This window comes from Protobothrops mucrosquamatus, unplaced genomic scaffold (assembly GCF_001527695.2).
Source record: "Protobothrops mucrosquamatus isolate PMUCROS unplaced genomic scaffold, P.Mucros_1.0 scaffold233, whole genome shotgun sequence".
Lineage (NCBI taxonomy): Eukaryota > Metazoa > Chordata > Lepidosauria > Squamata > Viperidae > Protobothrops > Protobothrops mucrosquamatus.
Window position 1 is genome coordinate 760,731 of NW_015386584.1, and position 20,905 is coordinate 781,635.

The 20,905-nt window shown below is 37.5% G+C and overlaps 1 protein-coding gene across 1 annotated transcript; it reads right to left on the reverse strand.

Annotated features, from left to right (window-relative positions):
• Positions 1 to 2,481: 2,481 nt before the first annotated feature.
• On the reverse strand, positions 2,482 to 20,393 carry NDUFV2 (NADH:ubiquinone oxidoreductase core subunit V2). The gene is made up of 8 exons (XM_015814268.2): positions 20,263 to 20,393; positions 17,328 to 17,393; positions 13,503 to 13,565; positions 13,240 to 13,356; positions 12,766 to 12,934; positions 10,849 to 10,958; positions 6,232 to 6,308; positions 2,482 to 4,636 (listed from the first exon to the last, which is right to left on the reverse strand). The coding sequence occupies exons 1-8, from the start codon at positions 20,302 to 20,304 to the stop codon at positions 4,543 to 4,545; spliced, it is 738 nt and encodes a 245-aa protein (XP_015669754.1). The 5' UTR covers positions 20,305 to 20,393; the 3' UTR covers positions 2,482 to 4,542.
• Between the last annotated feature and the right edge of the window lie 512 nt (positions 20,394 to 20,905).

Genomic DNA, 20,905 nt, shown 5'->3' on the forward strand with positions numbered 1-20,905 from the left:
TGTTGTGTAGAGAATGCATAGAAAAGCATAGGTTGCCATAATACATTTGACCATAAAAAACATAGTAAAGAATATCATTCTGTCAACATGCAACAAAATTAAATTTTAATATCTCTTCTGAAAATGCGCCTTATAACCACGATTCTGCCATTTCTTTCTTTCTGCTCTTTCACTTCCCATGCGTAACTGAAAGCAGTACCATAAATGTTTTTTGTCAATCATCAGAGAAACAGCACCCATAAGTTGGAATCTTCCTTATTTATATTTTATTTATTTAAAAAATTGCAATAATTTTATATCTATTCTTGAAAGGTCATCCTATACACCTCACTCTATGATTAATGAGCACAACTTGCATTAAATTTTGTAGCATTAGGATTGATTAGACTTTAGATGGAAGACAATCTATAAAATATCAAATTCATAGGAACCAATTAAATAATGATGCCAGAAATCTTTTTAATTTTTTTATGTGCTGAAGCCAAAGTGACTGCTGTTTCAATCAACATGAATATATTATTTATATCAATATTTATATAATGAGAACATGACAGTAATTATTCAGGACAGTAATTGTTTAATCAGTATTCTAGCTGTGCTACTGACTTAAAGCTATTTTAGGTTTGGCCCTAAAGACTTCATTAATTATATTTTCTTAAAGCTAGTTTTGAAATATAACCACTAAATAAAAAATGAGAACAAAATAAGAAAAAACTAGAGAATCTTCTTTTATCATGAAAGAAAAGTAATGATATATTTTTGAATATTGAATTAGCTTGATTATAACATTCTACACACACATACTCAGAAATACATAAATTGAATTTGAATTTGCAATGCCATAAGTTGTTGACCTTAAACACAGATTTTCAATAATATTTTTAGCGTAATTGATGAACTAGATTTAGTTTAAGAATCTGTAGCTATTCATACCAAACTGAAAATTCATTTGAAATAAGGCAAAGAAATATTGTATTAAGGTTCTTTATTTGTATGTGTGTCCTCCAAGTCAAGATATGTTGCCTCATCATGATGGGTGTATAGTTGTTTCTGGGAGAATGGGCTATGAATGCCGGGAGTTTACAACAGTATGATATAGCTACAACATCTGGGATGTGAAGGTCATCCTAGGTGCCCTTTTAAAGCAGGCAGGGATTTATATACGGAAGCAGTCACAAAGAGAAAATGGATGATTGTTTTAGCAACAACTGCAAATGTATCATTTCATACTGTATGGGAAAAGGCAATAGTAGGTCATTCCTGTATTTAACCATGAAAGCCACCTGGATAGACAGAAGGAAGTGATTGATGTTATAATCCCAGATGATGGGAGCCCCATGGAACAAATGGCACTTAACTAAATGGCAGCAAATATGATACTGAGAACAGTTGAGGGTTTTTGAGTACAAATAGTTTTGTGACATGGCTAGATTGAAGCCATGTCTAGTTCTGGGCATCTAGTTGCGGTGAAGTTGCAATGTAAGAAAATAAAATCTGAAACTGAAAACAAAAGTACAATGGGAACATAGAACATAAGAAACACGGGTCTGGAAAATCTCAACACAATGAAACAATGAATCAATTACACAATGCATCTCAGGTATTAATGAATTGAAATAACGAGTTGAATAGTTTCATGTTTTTTTACTAAGGAAATAAAAAAATGGCATTTCTTTCATGGGGATTATCGCAAAGACAATACTGGGGTAGAGTCTAATCCAGTGTTTCTCAACCTTGACAATTTTAAGGCATGTGGACTTCAACTCCCAGAATTCCACAGCCAGCAATGCTGGCTGTGGAATTCTGGGAGTTGAAGTCCACATGCCTTAAAATTGTCAAGGTTGAGAAACACTGGTCTAATCAGTGACAAAATATCTTACACTTAAGAGACAGCCTTGCTTTAATAACTGATGCAGTATAGAGGTTAATGAATTTTATGATCAACTTCAATCTGAAATGAACAGAATGTGCAAACAAGATATGCTGCTTGTGGTTGGAGAATGGAAGAGTTGGAAAAGGAGGAAAACAATGTTAGACTATATGGTCTAGGACAGAGTTCTCCAACCTTTTGGGGAGAGCAGCCCAGAGGGGAGAGCAGCTTCCAAATTACTGCGTGCACATGCACGCACACAAACGGGGACATGCCCATTGGCACAGTACTAGCAGTCGTGCATGCGCTGGTGCCATGCGCATGTGTGAACAGCCAAACCCCCGGGCGGCTAGTGCCCGTTCACGCATGTGCAGATGGGCCGCACACACCCACGCTAGCGGCCTGCTCGCGCATGCCCAAATGGGGCGTGCACGCTCGCTGCACTAGCATTCCTGTTCGCACCCACACACATGCGCAGTTGTGGGCGCTAGCGTGAGTTAGGAATGCGCACCTATGCATGCGCGCCCTGCTCAGCCATTTCTGTGGCCCGCTGGGCTGTGGCCCATAGGTTGGGGACCCCTGGTCTAGGAAACAGAAATGAAGCAGAACAATTTAGTTTTTAACAATCCAATAATTTATTGCTAACACATTCTTCAAACAACCTAAACAACTGCTACACATATGGACATCTCTAGACACAGTACACAAAAATTAAATGGACTATATTAGCAATCATTGGAAAAGTTGTTATAATAGAAAAATGTGGCCAGGGGCTGATCAACTTCTCATGAACAAGTTCCAAGTCATGCTAAAGTGAAAGAAAGCCAAACAGTTTCTACAATATGATCCTGAGCATCTACCCACCATTTTCAAGGATAACATCAAGAATTGCTTTCTAGAATAGAATAGAATAAGAAATAGAATAGTTGGAAGGGACATTGTAGGTCATCTAGTCCAACCCCCTGCCCAAGTAGGAGTCTATACCATTTCTGACAGAGAAAAGACAAGCAGAATTATAATGACATTTGTAAAGATATTGAGGATAGAAACAGATTATGGAAAAACGGCAAGATTTTTGAACCCAGAAGAATATGGTATACTAAAAGATCCCACTTGACAGATGACCAGTTCAAAAATCAGCAAGATGCAAGGACTATACTGAAATTCTATACAACAGGTATATTAGCATCCAAAATACTTTAGATTTTTCCTGTTTATAAGAAACTCTAATAGAAGATGAATTTAGATCACATTATGATCATTGCCACAATAGAAAGCTACAAGAATATATGGCTATCTTCAGAAGTATGGCAATCAACAGAAGAATTTCAGGTTCTGACCCAAACTATGCCACAAAGCAGTTCCAAAATATCTTATTGGGAGGATGTGCAATAAAACCTATTTTTTAGCTCTTTCATTGTATCTATTTGATATACAGTTTGATTTTTTGCAGACTGCACATCATTATTGACAAATTGATGATTAATTCATTTTGCTGTAGATCAGAAATTTAAAAAACATGTTTTTCCCATTTATTTATTTACTAACTTTAGGATGTACACAATTTAAATTTTATATTTATAATACAAAATCTCAAACTGAAGTAGGATTGTCTACATTTTTAAATTTTTGGTAATCAGCTTGGCTGGATACTTACTTCAAAAATAGCTATAGTTGGCATTAATAGATATACCACATTAATATAATAATTATTTGTCTACTTGATTTGTATGCTGCCACAATTAAAAGGACAGCACTTCACGTACATAATCAGAAATTAAATAAAACACCCATGATAAATGAATAATAAAAACAGTAAGAACACAGTAACACAATAGTCATTATGATGTCAGTTCTTTTCTGAAAGACTTTCCAGACCAACTCAATTTTTAGTAGCTTGTGGAAAGGCAATGCTCTCAAAAGTAATAGCAAATCAGTGCAAGGCCCAAAGCACAGATGCAGTATGCTTATATTAAAAGGTTCCCAACCAAGTTCCCAAATGTGCATCAATGGCAGCCCTATATAGAGAACATTCCAATATTCTAGGCATATGGAAATGAGGGTATGAGTTAAGTTCTTTTGGTCCTTTGGCTCCAGGTTAGGGGCAGGATTGGTGCACTTGAAATTGGGCAAAGCCTTCAGCCCTATCCTCCACCTGCTATTTAGTTGTGAGTCCAGGAGGATCCCCAAGTCATCGACCTGCTCTTTTGGAGACTAAAATTAGTCTAGCTTTGCCTTGAATCATACTTTTAAAAAATTCCTTTTGTGCCATTATTTCCAAATAATTTTTATAGCATTCTGGCTACTTCATCAGTGTACTAATTAACTGTATTGTGGGATGCCAAAGAGCTTCATTTTTGTTTGCAAAAATCCTCTTGATAATTAGTGAGCAATATACTATCAGTTCCATTATATTTATTTTATGCACCACTGGTGTGTCACATATAATATAGGGAGTGAGACATCTACATAACTGTTCAATAATAATTATAAATATAGTTAATCAACACTGTTGCTTCTGAATAACTGGAATTTTTGGATTTCTTCCATTTCTTGTTCTAATAAAATACATACGTTTAGCAGCTGTCCTAAAATAACTTTAAACTTGGATTTCCATTGTCCATATTTTAGAATTTATTTTTTCAATGATTTTTACACTTAGAACAATAGTTTTAAAGATCTGGCCGAACTCCAAAACCAGGTCCCTTGGGTGGTTCTGTCAGAGAAGTCAGACTACCAGAAGGCTCACAAGAGAAACGTCCACTTCTGAAAAGAAATAAAAAAATCAATATTAAACATTGTTCTGTATAATTTCAGTCATTCTGAAACATCCACAAAAATCTGTTTCAACTTTTGATGACTTATTTTAAGCATCTTTAGTTCAATACAAGATAGAATGTGATGGAAAGAAATAAAAATGTGGAGTTGGGGGATTTCTAGTTGTCAAATGTACACATATTCTGATTACAATAATGCTTCTTAATGACTGTAATGAAGCCTGCCTATCATAAGAGCTGTAAAGTGGGTCACCACATTACCAACCTAATTTTACAACCTTTTTGCAGTGATTGTTAAGCAACTGTTGACAATAGGCCACTTTGTTGAAAACCAGAAATAAATGCCAGTTGTACATTCCAGCAAATGTGACTGCAGGAAGCTACAAATGTAGGCCAGTTGACTGCCCAAAATATGGTCATATGAACCTGGAGAGGGGGGAGGCTGGCCATTAGAATTGGGTCAGAAATATCCTTGGCAAGGTCCATTGTAACATTTAACAGTTGTTAAGCAACTTGTCATAAATTGAGGACTGCCTGAACAGTGAAGTTCTGCATATGTCTGCTTGAGTGTAATCCCACTGAAATCAGTATGAATTACTTAAGAGTAACTGCACAAGATTAGAATCTATGACTAATAACATCACTTTCTTTTTTCCATCTTGAATACTATCCCACATTTCCTATAGATCAGGGGTGTCAAACTGGTGGCCTGCGAGCCAGATGCGTCATGCGCAGGCCATGCCCACCCTGGCTCCACAAAGGCAAAAAAGTCACGATACGTCACGTGACGCAATCAAGTTTGACACTGGTGTTATAGATCTATCTTTGTTCTTAACAGACACAGCGTTAACATCAAGTAACAAATGAAAATGGTTTCTCAACAACTAAAAAACCCTGAAATTTCAAAAAGCAGAATTTGATGAAAATTAATCAAATGGTGATCACAAATCAATGATGCACAGTGCAGTATACCTATCAAACGCATTTAATTAACTTTTTCCTATACAACATCAAAATATGTTGATAATTGTTGGCTGAAACTTTGATTAGAAAGGTCATATAACATCTGAAATAAATTTGGGGATATAGGGCTACCAAATTAAACTCTTCGCAGAATGTTAGCATATTTAGAAACAAAAATATTTTATACATAAGAAAAGCAGTCTTCTCTCCAATCAAATTTGGCAAATATTTGATATTCATTTGCAAAAATGCCTACAAACACCTTCTTAAAAATTAAGAAGCAGCTTCTTATAGGGCACCATAGCATGGAACATAAAAAGGAAAATGTCTTGGTAATAAGATTTTATATTTAATCTCATACTGAAATATATATCCTGAGAACTTTCTACAGCAGGGACCAGCACTGAGCCACGGCATGCCAGAAACCGGGCCACACAAACAAGTGAAGCCCCATCCACGCGATACAGCCTGCGAAACCATGTCTCCTCCGATCTGCAGAAAAATCTCTCTACAGAACCGGTCCCTGGTGCCCAAAAGGTTGGGGGCTGTTCTACAGGATTGTTTTAGTAGCTTTTTTTCTTGCTTTCTCATGGTATTTATTTTATTATGCAAATAAAATACCTTGGTCCAGGTTTTGGAATATTTCCAGCTTTCAATTCATCAATTATGTTTTCAATGTCATTTGTTGTCAGATCTTCCTGTAAAATTAAATGAAAATATTACACGTATTAAATATATGTCATTTTCTTCATCTATGAGTATGTTTATTGTATTTAACATGTTATAGAACTCTTTTTTTTGCTACAGACTATAAAAATTGTACTTCAGAAGTTATTAGAATATCTTATATTTTATTCCATTTATATGGCTGTCTATCTTTCAATGGTGACTTTCTGTGTTATTCTGAAAATTAAAGATAAACGCATAATGTATTTTACTGTGTCTATATCAAATGCATAGTTAATAATCAGTTATATTAGCAACAGAATACAGTACTGGCAAAATTAGATAGCTGAGAACGATAGATTTCTTAATTGTCCAACTGAAGGTATAAAAGGAAAATTCGAAAATCTGTCTATGTTTATTGTGTCAATTGAGTTGAATTCTACATACTTAGTAAAAAGCATCATACTCTCATTGGAGTACTACATGTGATTTAGCACAGGGGTTTTCAAGCTTTTTCAAGTTATGGAACCAATTAATTTTTTTTAAAAAAAATTCTGGCATTCCCAGACAAGAGATAACACTCTAGTAAGAGAAAATTCGCTATGTTTGAACTTTCCCCCCTTAATGTCTCAAAGAACCCCATCAAGTTCTCATGAAACCTTAGTGTTCTGCAGGATACAATTTGAAAAACCTGATTTAGTGCACAAAAGCAGTCTAGGCAAAACTGCCAACTGAATGAGGAGCAAGAGTTTTACACTGGTATGAAGGGATCACAACATTTCAAGTTGCCATGATAAAATCCTTTATAATGCACGCATGCCAATTAGAATTCAATCACAAAGCTAATGTTTTCACAATGGACAAAACCTCTTGACAAGAAAAAATTATGGTTATTATTGACAGAGATGAATATGCTCTCCTGCAGGAGCCATATTCATGATTTTTCCTTCCCATTATGTTGTCAATCAGTATAGGCATTACCTATATATTCCTGCCTAGTCATAAGGCCAATGACACCAATGACCAATTTGCCCTCAGTGCCAAGACTTTAGGTGTGAATTGTGTTATACAGGTAGTCCTCAACTTACAACCTTTTGTTTAGTGACCATTCAAAGTTACTACAGCACTGAAAAAGTGACACGAGACTGTTTTTCACTTAAAACCATTGCAGCATCCCCATGGTCGGGTGATCAAAGTTCGGACACTTGGCAACTAGCTCATATTTATGAGATCTAGTGTCCTGGGGTCAGGTGATCTCCTTTTGCAACCGTCTGACAAGCAAAGTCAATGGGGAAGCCAGACTCACTTTACAATGGTGTTACTAAGTTCAAAACTGCAGCGATTCACTTAAAACTGTGGCAAAGTCATAAAATGGGGCAAAATTCACTTGTTTACCAATAGTTGGGCTCAGTTATGGTTATAAGTTGAGGACTACCTGAACCTACTTTAGAGAGTACCTTAACCAGACTGTTAAGTATACTTTGCTCCTCATCGAGGCAATTTTTGCTGCTATTATTAGACAATGAAATTTGTTGGGTCAAGACTTCTAAGGTTTCTCTAGTGGCCTTTCTGCTTATGAATGTTCTTGAAGACTACTTGGTAAGGATCAAATAACTAGTAAAAAGGCTTGATTTAAATCAACTCGATTTAAATCATAATTTTTAAAGGGCAACTGTCGTCTCTGTCCCGCAGCGGCTCCTCCTGACCCGCTGTTGACTCACCGACAATCCCATTCAGTTTAATGGGACAGCTGGTGATGCGGCAGTGACAGAACAAGGTGAAGGAGGACGTGGCGGGTAGCAGGTGAGTGGATGCCCACTAACAGGCGCTTCCATGATGGATCTGAAATGACAGGTGCTCTTTAAATGGAAGGACTCATTCTTGCTGGTAGTTAGAATCTTTAATATTATTTGCAAACAAAATGAGGGTTTCCTATTTAGAATAATAAGCTGTCAGGTTAGGTTAATAGTTTAATCACACATAGTTGGAAAAGTACTCAAATTCTTTTATTTAACTAAAACACTTAGAGCCTGGCACAGATGCATTTCTCTTCAAACAATCATACAGTTTGTAATGTACATAGATTTGCAGAACAATGGGATAAAGGAATATTCCTGAACTTGTTTTATGATTTATCTCATGGTTACTGTTAAATTGTGTGAATGCATCAATGCAGTGCATGTTATCTCAGCAGACTGTGGATTCATTGAATGAGTTTACCAAAAACCTAAATATTGCAGAATATACAGCCTCATGCTACATGACTAAGGTCCATTTCATGCTGAATAAACTAAATTATTAATGTATCTTAAATAGAAAACTATATTTAGATAGATTTTTACACCAAAAGCATTTTATTAAAATAAATTGGATAAAAATAAAAAAATCAATTTAAATAAAAAAATCCATTTTTAAAAAATTATCGATTATTATCCACCCTGGTAAGGATCTAAGCTGTGTTAGTTCGCCTTAGCTTCCTCTCTTCTAGGTAGATTTGTACTTAGGCCTAGCCAGTCGGTAAAAAGGAATAGGGAACTGGTTATAATCAACAACTGGACAGATTTGCAAGTGTTCTGTTTGTTGAAGAGGTGTCTCTTTTAGTGTGATTATATCATTTACTTCTAACTTTATTTTAGTTTTGATACAGTTCTGGGGATTTATTTATTTGTATTTGAGTGCATTGTAGGTGTTTCTTATAACTCATTTATTTTTATTTTTTTTGCCACAAACAAAAGTGATCGTTGATAACAATGGGAGGGGGGAAAACAAAAATCCTTTTTTGAGGCAATTTATTTTTTAAATCAGTTAAAGCTTTAAAATGTAACTGTGGTTGCTTAGCACATCAAAATTTACCTGGGATGTCTGCATGAGATTATAATTTTTGATGATGCATTGGAAAAATTGTTACATCTATTTCAGGGCTTCAGAGACAGAATGCAAGCTGGGTTAAAGGGCAGAAAATATCACGAATGAAGGCAAATATACGTGTCCCAAGATAATGTTACAAGTTCAAATCTGGGTTAGTCGCCAGGACCAAAGGTTTAATCTTCCGAGCTTTTGGACTTGTGCTGGAGCCCTTCCTCAGGAAACTTCTCGCTCACCAGAACGAGTCTTTTGAGCTATTCTATGAGTTGTATTTATGTGGTGCCTTCCTATTGGCTGATTGGTGTGTTGATGGCTGGTAATTGGCTGTTGTTTCTTTGTGCTGCCAAAACTACAATGTGATTCCTGATGAGATCATGGTCTCCTCTGACATAGTGTCCCTATTTACATCCCTCCTCCTCACTTAGCATACAAACAATAGATAAAAAACCAGAAGAAGAGTACAACACAGATCAAAACAATCTAACCAGGATACAAATCAGGAGGTTACTCCAGTACTGCATACCTTCTTCATGTTCAAAAGAGAAATGTATGAGCAAATAAAAGGGACACCCATGGAATCCCCAGTATCAGGAGTCATTGCAGAAACTGTGTGAATTAGAACATCATACATTTTAAAACTACACATCTAAATTTTGGTGCCATAACGTAGGGGACACATTTGTCATCATCAAAAGAAATGCACTGAAAGACTTTCATGCCCTACTGAACTCCATCTTCCCAGACATACAATTCACAATGGAGGAAGAAACGGTAGACAACTATCATTTTTAGATGTGTTTGTCAACAGGCAGGAAGATGGAAGCCTAGAAACCACGGTTTATCACAAGAGCACCAACACGCCACATATACTTAGTTTCAACAGTAACCATCCATTGTCACACAAAAAGAGTTGTGTCAGAACACTATATGGCAGGGTGAGAACTCGCTGTAGTACAACGCAAGCTAACTGGAGAAAAGTTACCTACGTGAACAATTCAGGCAGAATGGGTACCCACAAACATTTATTATAAGATGCCTGCAGAACACGCAAAGAAGAAAAATGAAGAAACAAGGTATAAGACCAATTATATAGCACATCCTGTCATATATCAAAAACATTTCAGAAGCAGTAGAACATAGCTTCTGACATCTGAAAGTGGGCATTGCATATCGCCTAGAGGCTACCATAAGAGGACAAATCATGTATTGCAAAGATCACTTGAAGGTGGGAGATACTTCTAATGTAATCTACCGGATCTCCTGCATGGATTGCCCCATGATTGTAGGATGGACAGAGAGATTGCAAGAACACAAGCAAGTGGTCAGAAAAGTAGACTCAAACTCATCGGAAGTCTCGCACAGCAATGAACAAGGACATATATTCCATTTTGCAGCTACTAAGATTGTTAGCTGTGCAGGTACAAAGATAGCCAGGGAAATGATTGAAATCTGGGAAACAGGCCCCTTCCTTCTTGAAAACGTATTGAACTTTTTCTTTTTATCATGATGGAACAACAAATGAAATATTGAGAACCACTAATCTAATTCATATAAAATTAATTTCAGTAAACTATTCTGTTCATTAGAATATTGTATGAAAACCCATACGATAGAAACTCTTTGTCATTTATGCTAATTTAATTTTTCTAGGCAACAAACATATACAAAATGGATACACTGAAAGATCTAAGGCTTATTCCTACTTACATAATAGTTGTCATTTATTTGTACCATTGGTGCATTTACACAGGCTCCCAAGCATTCAACTTCAGTTAGAGTGAAAAGTTTATCAGATGTAGTTTCCCCAACTTTTATACCTGAGGCAAGACAAATTAGTTTGATTTATAATAAAGCAAACTGCAAAAATGAAAACTTTATGGCTATTTGTCTCAATACAATGTTCCAAAACAGATTATAGCAGTTTGTATAATACTTAGTTTGGATTTACTGTATTAAATTGGCATATATGTTTCCCAATCTGTTCTCGCCACGAGTTGCAATCCTGTTTATAGGAATGTATGGGTATATAGCTGGCTGTTAGATAATATAATGAGCCAAATGTTATCTTAAATGAAGGTATTAATTTTATTTCATAAACTTCACAAAAAACTATTGTGTGGGTTGGGGGAAGAATAAAATAGTATCTTAAATTTCAGCAAGCTTAAACGTATGCATCTTGCCCTTAAGGAGTCTCACACCACAAAAAGCCAAAATGTTGGTCTCATCTTCTCAAAAATTGGAAGTAGGAGCTGGAAAAAGATGTTGATAGTACAGCTACATTTTAAAAAGCATCATCAAGTAAAATCAGCTTTATTATAGCCATTTCAATGGAAATATCAGGTCACCATTTTGGCTTTTTTTTTTTTTTTTAAAGAACTGATTTCATCATGACTGTTCATTTTTTCAAAAAAACATTAAAAGGTAGTGTCTGAGTTTCTTATTTTTGTTTCTCTTCCCTATTCTGTTTTATGTTAAAAATATTCAATTTTTATTATGGTCATAGATCAGCACAAAAAATTAAACATTAAAATAAAGCAAAACGGAACAAAACCAAACAGAACAAGATACAATAATATATTACAATTGATAGTGAGATCATCAATGGGTGATCAAGGTCTACCTAATTTTATTGACAGTGTAATAAAACTTAGTTATATTCAAGGAAACTAAATTGTACTAATGCGACAATAGTAGTTGTATACAAAAAAGATCAGGATATTTCTGGGATATTTAATCAGATAAGGTGTTATAAGATGGGTCTGTAATTCTCTATGGGGGAGGTTGTGTGTTAGTGTTTTGACTTTCAAGCTACAAGAGCAGAGGTTTTTGTTTTCATTAATCTCTATCTTGTCTTTAAATTCTTTCCAAATGAAAGGGGAGAGTGCGCTTTAGTGCTGTGCAAGTGGAGGTGGGTGGAGCACACTATGGGGAAGTTGCAGATATGCACTACTGGGATACCTGCAATTCTTTCCAGGTGGGCAGTGCAGTATGAAGCAAAGGATTCCTGGGGGGGGGAGGGGTTGGAGAGGCCCTGAAAGGCCCCATGCAAGATGCATGCAAATGTCTTTCCCCTCAGGCTAAAAAACCTGCTTGGTTTTTTGGCAGAGAGGATTTTCAAGGCCTGAGTGGGTCCTCCCAGGGTCTCCCCTACACCCTGAGGCATCCCACGCACCTTACCTGTGACTCCAATCACTTAACAACCTGCTAGATTGCTCAATAATAACTGGGAGTCCTGAGATTGCAGTCACTGAACAATCTTGTAATATCTCATTCAACAATCACTTCACTGAGTGAACAATATTGTTATAAGTCAAGGACCACCTATATTCTTAATTACCTCCCATAACTTCTGTTCTCAAATTACTGGCTTCTTTTCTCTCAGGCTCCTATTTCCTTTCCCCCCTTTTCTTAGCTATAAACCAGCCTCTCAGGCTATGCAGCTCCACCATCAACAGCTAAAAAAAATCCTGTTGTCCAGTTCTAAAGGGTACAAGGGTAACTGTTGTGATCACATTTCTTTGCAAATATGCTTTTCAGAGTACAAATATAAATTGGATTAAGTAAGAAAAGTCAATACAACAAGAACACGCTCATGATACAGGAAAATTAAGTGCTGTTTCATACCAAGCTTCTTCTGAATGGCTTCTAATATACTATCTGAATCTTGAAGCATGCAAGGTGTGGTAGTGCAGATTTGAATATGATATTTCCCAACAGGCTTACGATTAAACATTGTATAAAATGTTGCTACTTCATAAACTCTCATAGGAGGCATTTGTAGAATGTCAGCAACCTATAAATAGAAGATCATTTTTATTTGAATAATATATTTACACATATTGCTATTTTTAGCAGAAGCAATAAAAATCTCACAATGTCTTAATTTTCCTAAATTATAACTCACAGAATTCTTGCAGAATACAACGTGAAGTTATTATCTGAATATTTTTAAGACTGAAAAACTTCCTTATATAACCTGACAACACTCTAAATTATTTGTTTTAAGAGAGGTACCTAATGAATATTAAAATTATTTTGTGTTAATATAGTTATTGTTCAGTTAAATGTATGCTAAATTATCAGATTAAAGAGAAGTACCTTATTCATAGCCGATATAGGTAACCATCCATGTTGTCTTTGAGCTAAATCCAGGACTGGGATTACTGCCGAAGATTTATGTCCTTCTGGGTAGTTGTTTACTATTACATCTATCCTCTATTAAAGAAAATAAATATTACAATAACCAATTTTTATTGAAATAGAAATACAGCATTTCATCCATCAAAACATGAAAGGTCATCAAAAAGCAACTAAAATGGCATAAAAGGCAAAGTAATTTAAAAACAAAATAAAAAACATACCTTATAATTTTCAGGAGTGAAATCAAATGGGGTACTTGGATTGTTTTCAGGAGTATCTCTGTGCTGTACAAATTACAATAAAATAATGAAAAATGCACAGAAAACAAATTTCAGATAGTTACATATAGAAAAATTATAGCTCTTGTATCTTAATTATGATACTTCATGAGAGATTCCTCTTATGAAGATATGAAAAGTTCTAATAGCAGCTGAATTATAGGAACCATCTTCTATGCATCATCAGTCTACTCAGTAGTTCAGAAATAAAATGTTGCATCACGCTATATCAAACGGGATATGAAAAAAGCGTACTAGTGAATACTTTGATCATAGTTTCAACGTGTATGTTTATTATGTAAGCAAATTGCATTATGAAAATAACTTTGCAATAACTGGATGCAGAATTGAAAAATAAAAGTTTATGATAACCTATACAGTTGCATGCCATTTAACTGATCACCTAAAACTAAAAATTATTGTACCCAGTTAAATATTACAGTACAGGTAATCCTTAAGAAACGACAGGCCATGTGACAACTGTTCAAAACAACAACCAAACACCCCAAGTGTACCTACAAACCTGTTTCTTCAAAGTTACAACAGATGCAGAGCTCCCGCAGTCATTCGTACTTACGATAGACCATGGGGATTCTGCAGCACCTTTCCCTGCCAGGTCTTCCCCCCCATCCCCTGCAGCATTAGGCCTCCCAATGACTCTTGGAAGCAGTCACATTTTCATTACCCTTAAAATGGCGGCTGCTTTCCAAGTGTTCTGCACCTGTCTGTTGACCCTGATCAGCTGACAAGAAGGGAAGCTGGAAAGCTCTCCCACCTCTCTAGGCTTTGGGAAGCCAGCCCTTGCAAAAAAAGGCAGCTTCAGGATGAGCTTCCCAAAACCTTTTCCTTACTTACTCCCCTCTCTACCCCCCTGCCACATTTTTTCGGAAACAAACAAACAAACAAAAAGCAAACGAGTGATGACCATGCTATATGGAACACTTGAGATTTAAAATTTAAATGGAATGAACGAGGGCTATACCTGTGGTGGCGAACCTATGGCACGCGTGCCACAGGTGGCACGCAGAGCCCTCTCTGGGCACACGTGCCATTGCCTCAGTCCTAGGCCTTCAGCTGGGTTTTATAAAACCTTTTCGCTTTAGGCCTCCGCCGCCATGTGCAAAAAAAAAAGGTTCAATTAATCAATTTCAACTTCCCACGGTCAAAAAAAAAGATCTCGCAAAGTTGGAATTGATTGAACTTTTAATCACACCTAGTCTGCCGTTAGCCCCGCCCAGCCAATGGGCCCCGCCCAGCCAATGGGCCCCGCCCAGCCAATGGGCCCCGCCACCCGACCATACATAAGTGGGTTTTGGGTTGCAGTTTGGGCACTCGGTCTCTAAAAGGTTCACCATCACTGGGCTATACTGTATTTTTCTGTAGCTAAGAAGAGGAGATGGATATAACATATGAATAAAGATGGTTTGAACTTGTGGACTGTACTGATGAAGGCATGTAGGGAAATGAAGGTTTAATTACGAACAAAAAAGCTGAAATATGTTTAAAATGACTCGGAAACATTTAGACTGTTAAGGAAACCTATACAGGCAGTAATTTGTAGTTAGTGATAGTTGCATGTTACACTCCACTGAATGGGGCTAGTGAAAGAACCATGTGTGAATTTCAGGAGAAACTTCCCACAATATTTTGATTAAGAAGATCTAACATTACTTGGTTAGGTAACATGAATGGAAAAGTATTAATGCCAGTGTATGTTAAAACAGGGGTCCCCAACTCCCGGTCCATGGACTGGCACAGGGCCGTGGCATGCCAGAAATTGGGTCGCACAAACAAAGCCCCATCCGCGGGATGCAGGCAGCATGCAAAACCATGCCCCCTCCAGTCCATGGAAAAACCTCTCTCCACGGAACCAGTCTCTGATGCCCAAAAGGTTGGGGACCACTGTGTTAAAAGACACTGAACCATCCAGGAATCCAAGATGGAATGAGAATTGTGACTGGTGAATATCTGCTTAGAAAAGTATTGATTTGTTTGGAACAGACATGTCAAACGTGCGACGTCACGTGATGTCGCGCAACGTATCGGGACGGTTTTGCCATTGCCGGCAATGGGGTGGGTGCAGCTTCCGCGTGACACGTCCGGCTTGCGGGCCGGTTGTTTGACACCCCTGGTTTAGAGTATATAGTTAAGAACTCGTGTGTAGACATGAAAAAGGAATAAATATGAATTTTAAAATATGATGGATCTGACAGTTTGTAATGGAAGTTTAAGAGTGAAAGATACACGGGTGACAGGAAATTCTGAATATGGGACAGATTTTTTTGTAGAGAGAAATGATTAAAGGAAGGAAATTAAAGAAATAAAAGTGAAAGTACAAAGAATGTGACGAGACGGTACTAGTCCTATATAAGAAGTATTAGTAAACATATTAATTTCCTAATTAAATGTAAGGAAAAAGGATACAGAACTGTTTGGAATAAAGAATACACAGTACCACAAATGTAAGACATATACAGGACGATGCCAATAGTGAAAAAAAGAAAATTTTCATATTTTTCTGAAGAGAAAACTAGCAGAAACTTTAAAGTTTTAGATGAACACTGATGGGAGTGGGGAAGGTCGTCTAATCAAATATTTTCTCTTTGGAATGACCAAAATGCTTTTTAACACAATATTTTAAACCCAAAATTTTAATGTTTATATACAATCAATTTATACTGCTAGAAATTAAATGTTATTATAAAGTTTAATTTAACAACTAAATATGCTGCTAATCCTCAATACATACTGTAACAACACCACACTAATTGTTCAATAAGTACACTTTTTAAGTTACAAAATATGTTTTTTAATTAAGTATGTATATATGTTAGTATTTTATTCAATTGTCAGCCGCCCTGAGTCCGTAAGGAGAAGGGCGGGATATAAATGCAATTAATAAATAAATAAATAAATAAATTTTTTATTTCCAACTTTCTTTCCTACTTCACAGTTGACAAAAACAGAAATCTGGTCAGGTAAACTTATGCATTCTGTATATGTCATTTTGTGTATGTAAAACTAATGCAGGAAACCTATACACGGCTGCTAAATAGGACATATGTGTATATAACAGACAAGCATTTATACTTTGGGAGCTGATACATGCTTGTTGGAAATATATTCCACTAGACCAGTGGTTCTCAACCTTTTTAATGCCGCGACCCCAACCAGTCGTAAGTCGAGGACTAAACCGGTCGTAAGTTGAGGACTAAACCGGTCATAAGTCGGGGACTAAACTGGTCATAAGTCGAGGACTACCCAACCGGTCGTAAGTCGAGGACTTTCCCTGCCCGGGAGCGCCGCACATGCGTGGTTCCGCCCCCTGCGCCGGCCGAGGTGTAGCTGGCAAGCGGCAGAGATGGAGCAGGCCGACCACCAGCTGGCCCAGCCCAAGGGAGGTAAGGCACCCGCCGGAAAAGGGGAAAAAAATGGCGGACAAAAAAAAATGGCGGACAGCCTTGCTTGGCAACCCCCGTGAAATGGTCGATCGACCCCAAATGGGGTCCCCACCCACAGGTTGAGAACCACTGCACTAGACAAAATAAGCTTTTCTAAACATGATAGCTCAGTAGGTTGATATGTTTAACAAGAACAGCAATCATATATGCAATCACCTACAAGACTATGTATAGCAGTTTTATTATTACTAATAGAAATGAAGTGTAATGTTGTTATAAATACTGTTAACAAATTGCACACAAATAAAAACCACATTTTTTCCATTTTACTAAACATTTTATATAATCATTTATGCAAACTACTTACCACAAACAGAGTTCCATCACTACTTCTGCATTCTGCTGATGTATGAAGGCAGCGAAGATTTGTCATCTACAAATATTTCATATAAAGCAAATAGTTTGTATTTGCAATTACAGTTAAGAAATTGAGCCAACCTTAAATTATGCTTAAATCCTTACTGAATTAGATGGGTCTATTTAAAGTTACTGTACTGCTGATAATCTGTCTGCACTACATATAAACCAAAAGTATATAATATTAAATGAAAAAGTAGGTAATAATATCTGTAATAATATGTTTATAGAAAAAATAATGAAGTAGTGGAAAACAGAATTGGTGGTTGGAAATATTTCCTGCTGATAAGAGCAGTTCAATTATGGAAGACTCTAGTTAGGAGATGAGTGGCTCTCTCCCTGGATGCATTTAAATAAAGGCCATCAGTCAGATGTTTAGGTGGATTTCTGCAGTGAGCAGGAAATTGAAGATGATCTCTAAGGTCTTTCCAATCTGTACATGTTAACTGAAAATATTAAGTCAGATATCACAAGGATCACGCCTGGATTTTTTTGAACATTTTAATATTTATAAGGAAATGCGTATCAAAGTTGTGCATAACACTCAATTTAGGTAAGATATCTATGCTAATTTCTTAGAAACCAGAAATCAAATTCAACCCAACATTGCCACATTTACAAGCTGAAAATAATAGAATGGAATAAAATAAATGACTTGAATGAAATCTATCAGAGAAAATTGTAGAGAGTTTTGTTTAGGTAACAAAAATTAAATCAGAAGGAAAAAGTGCTTTACTTGTTTTGATAAGAATTCTTGTGAAATATAATCTTGGAATAATAACAATATGATCTGACAATAAAAAAAAGAAAGTACAGTTTTAGATCTCATCAACAGAAATAAAATTTCCAAACCTAGGAAGTTAAGAATTCCACTTTTAATTGTGCTCAGTTGTTTAACCCATTTTAGTGTGCTCAGAATAAAGTATCTCAAGTGTTTAGTTCTAGGCACACTCCCCTAAAAGATTCTGACGAACTGAATAAATTCAGAGAATAGCAATGGGATGATTGGCAGACTAAAAAGTTAAGTCATATGGAGAGAGATTGCAGGAGTATAGTACATTTAGCCATGAGAAAAGATAGCAGGAATGGGGTGAGATGGTAGCTTGATCTGGAGGTTTTTTTGTTTTTTACCAAATTTATGAAAACAGTAACACAACTGGCAAAAAGATTCTTAGATTAATAAATGCATCCAGACCATCTAATTTATCTTAATTTCTATTTCTGCACTTATTGAAGGGCTAATAATTAACCTAAATGACCTCTTCAGTTCCATGAAATAATCTATGCTTTGGTAGCCTCCATGCAAAAAACAATATGCAGTAGATACAACAGATATTCAACCAAATGTACAGGAATTAATGTTTAAAAACAATGTTGGTGCAGCTATTAGCCAGGTATATAGCTGATTGACATATCATTTTGATCAAGGAAACATTCTACAAGATATGACTGCTATATTAATGGACTTATTTGAAATTTTGACAGTATCCTGGGTAGCAAAAGTTTTCTGGAATGGGCAGAGTCCATCTAAAATAATCAGGTCATACAAATTCAAAAATAATGTATGGTGTACAAATGTAAACATATTGCTCACTTCTTGTCTGGCATACTATTCTTTTTTCTGTTTATTAAAAAAAATAAGGATAGAATCAGGAAGTGCTCAATATCTTGGACTTTATGAAAGGAAAGATGCACAGAGTAAACCTTTTGATTTTTGTATTTCTAACTCTTGATCTGTAAGAATCAGGCTTCATTCAGAAATTAATATTCATATATTTTCCACACCAATGTTACCTGATAATGTAGGATAACAGACCATAACAGTTTCAAATACGCGTAACTATCCAACTCAAATTTATGTAGAAAACGCTGCCTACATTAATACAACTTCAGCGCCTGTGTTCCGTTAATCAGCTACCGTATAGTTTAACGCGGGAGGAGCTTTGTGGAAGCCAAGAGGTAGAAAAACTGTTCGGGCAATCATGAAGATTGCAAATTTCGGTCCTATGCCACCATCATCTAGTTCAGTGGTTCTCAACCTTTTTAATGCCGTGACCCCAACCGGTCGTAAGTCGAGGACTAAACTGTTCGTAAGTCGAGGACTACCCAACCGGTCGTAAGTCGAGAACTTTCCCTGCCCGGGAGCACCGTGCATGCGTGGTTCCGCCCCCTGTGCCGGCCGAGGCGTAGCTGGCAAGCGGCAGAGACGGAGCAGGCCAACCACCAGCTGGCCCAGCCCAAGGGAGGTAAGGCACCTGCCAGAAAAGGGGAAAAAATGGCGGGGAAAAAAAATGGCGGACAGCCTTGCTTGGCGACCCCCATGAAATGGTCAATCGACCCCAAATGGGGTCCCGACTCACAGGTTGAGAACCACTGATCTAGTTCAGTGTTTCTCAACCTTGACAATTTTAAGGCATGTGGACTTCAACTCCCAGAATTCCACAGCCAGCAATGCTGGCTGTGGAATTCTGGGAGTTGAAGTCCACAAGCCTTAAAATTGTCAAGGTTGAGAAACACTGAACTAGTTCGACATATACGAATTAGCATAAACAGAACGAATCTGAGAATGAAGACGGACTGATTTTCGGAGCGAGATGAAGGCACAAATGGTTCGCTCCGCATCCATCTTCCCCTCGCTTATCGGGTTTAGGCCCACCGCTTCTAGCAAAGTAGCGTTGCTCTGACACCCAGCCTGCCCTACTGCTCTCTTCGCTTCTCCTCCGCCAAGGAAGTGAGGTACAACAGCCCGAACCTCAGGCTCCTCCCCTTCCCGGAGAGGAAGGCCACTATGCCCTTGGCGGTTCTTAACTCTCCCCCGAGATCGCTAACGGCGCCCAACTTGCTCCTTTAAGGGCCCCCAACTTTTCCTGCCCCCCCCTCCTTACCAAGCGCGGAAAGGCGGTCCGAAAACGAACAGAGAACCACATGGCAGCAGCCGCCCTCACCGCCACCTCAACCCAGCTCGCCCGCTCTCAAGAGTCCAGAGACTCACTACCCTGGGCGCTCTCGACGGCGCATGCGCAACCGCTGCAGCGAAAACAGCCGGCCTCTTGGGAGTGCGCGAGGCGCGCGCTCTTTTAGGACCATTATTATGAGCGCGCGCGACGCTAACGGGTGGAGCGGTGCTGTAGAAAACGCGAGGTTTTCCTTTCAAAAGTGTAGCTGAGGACCGTGGAAGAGATCAGATACGGATCCTGGCAGTCTCATTTTCAGCCTGAAGTCCTGATGCATGATGCATGATGCATACTTTTAGGCCAGGGGTTCTCAACCTTGGCAACTTTAAGACTTGTGGACTTCAACTCCCAGAATTCCTCAGCCAGCTTTGCTGGCTCAGGAATTCTGGGAGTTGAAGTCCACAAGTCTTAAAGTTGCCAAGGTTGAGAACCCCTGTTTTAGGCTTTCTGGCTTTTTTAAAACAGTCCCTGCTCGCAGAACCACAAGAGTGTCTTCCTGTGCCGTTTGAATCTGCGCTTGAGATGTTCATTAAAAGTTGTAGCAGCCGAGAAAAGGACCGATTTCATCTCTCCC

Bases quoted from the DNA above. Each gene is read 5' to 3' on its own strand.
- NDUFV2 (XM_015814268.2), bottom strand. From the start codon at position 20,304: ATGTGGTTCTCTGTTCGTTTTCGGACCGCCTTTCCGCGCTTG. The intron at 13,357-13,502 runs GTATGTTTTTTA...TTTCTTTAATAG, and splicing joins TCACTCCTGAAAATTATAAG to AGGATAGATGTAATAGTAAA. The intron at 4,637-6,231 runs GTATTTTATTTG...ATTTCTTTTCAG, and splicing joins ATTCCAAAACCTGGACCAAG to AAGTGGACGTTTCTCTTGTG.